General features: G+C 43.3%; 1 protein-coding gene across 1 annotated transcript in view; it reads left to right on the top strand.

Moving 5' to 3' along the window:
- Window positions 1–622: 622 nt before the first annotated feature.
- LOC101858686 (potassium voltage-gated channel protein Shaw) overlaps window positions 623–1110 on the top strand; it is a 33498-nt gene continuing 33010 nt past the window's right edge. Inside the window, exon 1 of the mRNA XM_035973613.1 lies at window positions 623–986. Within this exon, the coding sequence (XP_035829506.1) occupies window positions 696–986 (291 nt within the window). The 5' untranslated portion in view covers window positions 623–695. The remainder of the gene's footprint in view (window positions 987–1110) is intronic.

Below are 1110 nucleotides of genomic sequence, written 5' to 3'. Positions count from 1 at the left end.
CCCCCCCCCTAAAAAAGAAACCCTTTCTGATGCAAACACATAGGCACCTGTCGTTTTTGTGCATCTGGCTACGAACTTTGTCCAGGTTTTAAAACTGGAGGTTTTCGCTCAGACCAGGTCAAAATTGGGGGTTGCCTCGCTGTTCCTACAGTATTACATTATGAGGACAAGTTGCCTCCGTAAACAATTAGTGCTTTCTGATCAAATTGGTATTTTTGAGCTTTGTTTGAAGAAAAAAGGACGCGGTGGGTTTGGGAAAGGGGAAGCGTGCGTTTTAAGGAAGATAAACACGCAAACACGAAAATGTTGTTTGGACAGTGTTATCCTTTTTACAATTAGTGAACGTACCAGTAAGAATAAGATAATTGCTCAGGGAAAAGGGGGGGGGGGGGATGTGTGCAAACTTTTTTAAATGCTGTTCGTTCTGATGTTAATCTGTTGGTGTGTAAAGAGTTCTTTATTACAGCAATGTTGATTTTGATAGTCATTTCTTTGTTGATCTTTGGCGTATTTCAAAAGTAGTCTGAAGAATAGACTTTTTTCATATTTTATCTATTCCTAAATGAACGCTTCAGTTTTGATTTCTCTTTTCCTTTGACAGGTTTTGCAATCATGACAACACTTCCCTTGTTATGGCCACTCAACCTTGACCCGGCACACCAACCTTGACCCTTGACCCGTTGTAATAGGTCACAATGGAACTAATCCGAAAAGCGGCTGCCGCCGTCAACTCCAACAGAAACAAGCGTATCAAACTGAATGTCGGGGGTGCTGTGTTCGAGACCTGGACTCACACTTTGCAGAAAAAGCCAGGGACACGATTGGCTAAGCTCTCTCGCGCTCTGGAGGCGGATGAAAGTTATGACACGGAGAGGGGAGAGTACTTCTTTGACCGGCACCCGGGTATTTTCTCCACTGTCATGCACTATTACAGAACAGAAGAGCTGCACACGGACCATAACATCTGTGGAAACATTATCAAAGGGGTAATTGTTTTCTATTTTTGTATGACCTTAAAACTATGTTGTGGCCATTTCATGTGGGTGGAGTGGGATTATTGGGGGAGGAGGGGTGGTCAGAATTGGGGGAATAAGTGTAGAGGATGAGAGA

This window comes from Aplysia californica, unplaced genomic scaffold, assembly GCF_000002075.1.
Source record: "Aplysia californica isolate F4 #8 unplaced genomic scaffold, AplCal3.0 scaffold00028, whole genome shotgun sequence".
NCBI classification, from domain to species: Eukaryota; Metazoa; Mollusca; class Gastropoda; order Aplysiida; family Aplysiidae; genus Aplysia; species Aplysia californica.
The sequence above is the reverse complement of the archived record's forward strand: the minus strand, read 5'-3'. Positions and strand labels throughout refer to the sequence as shown.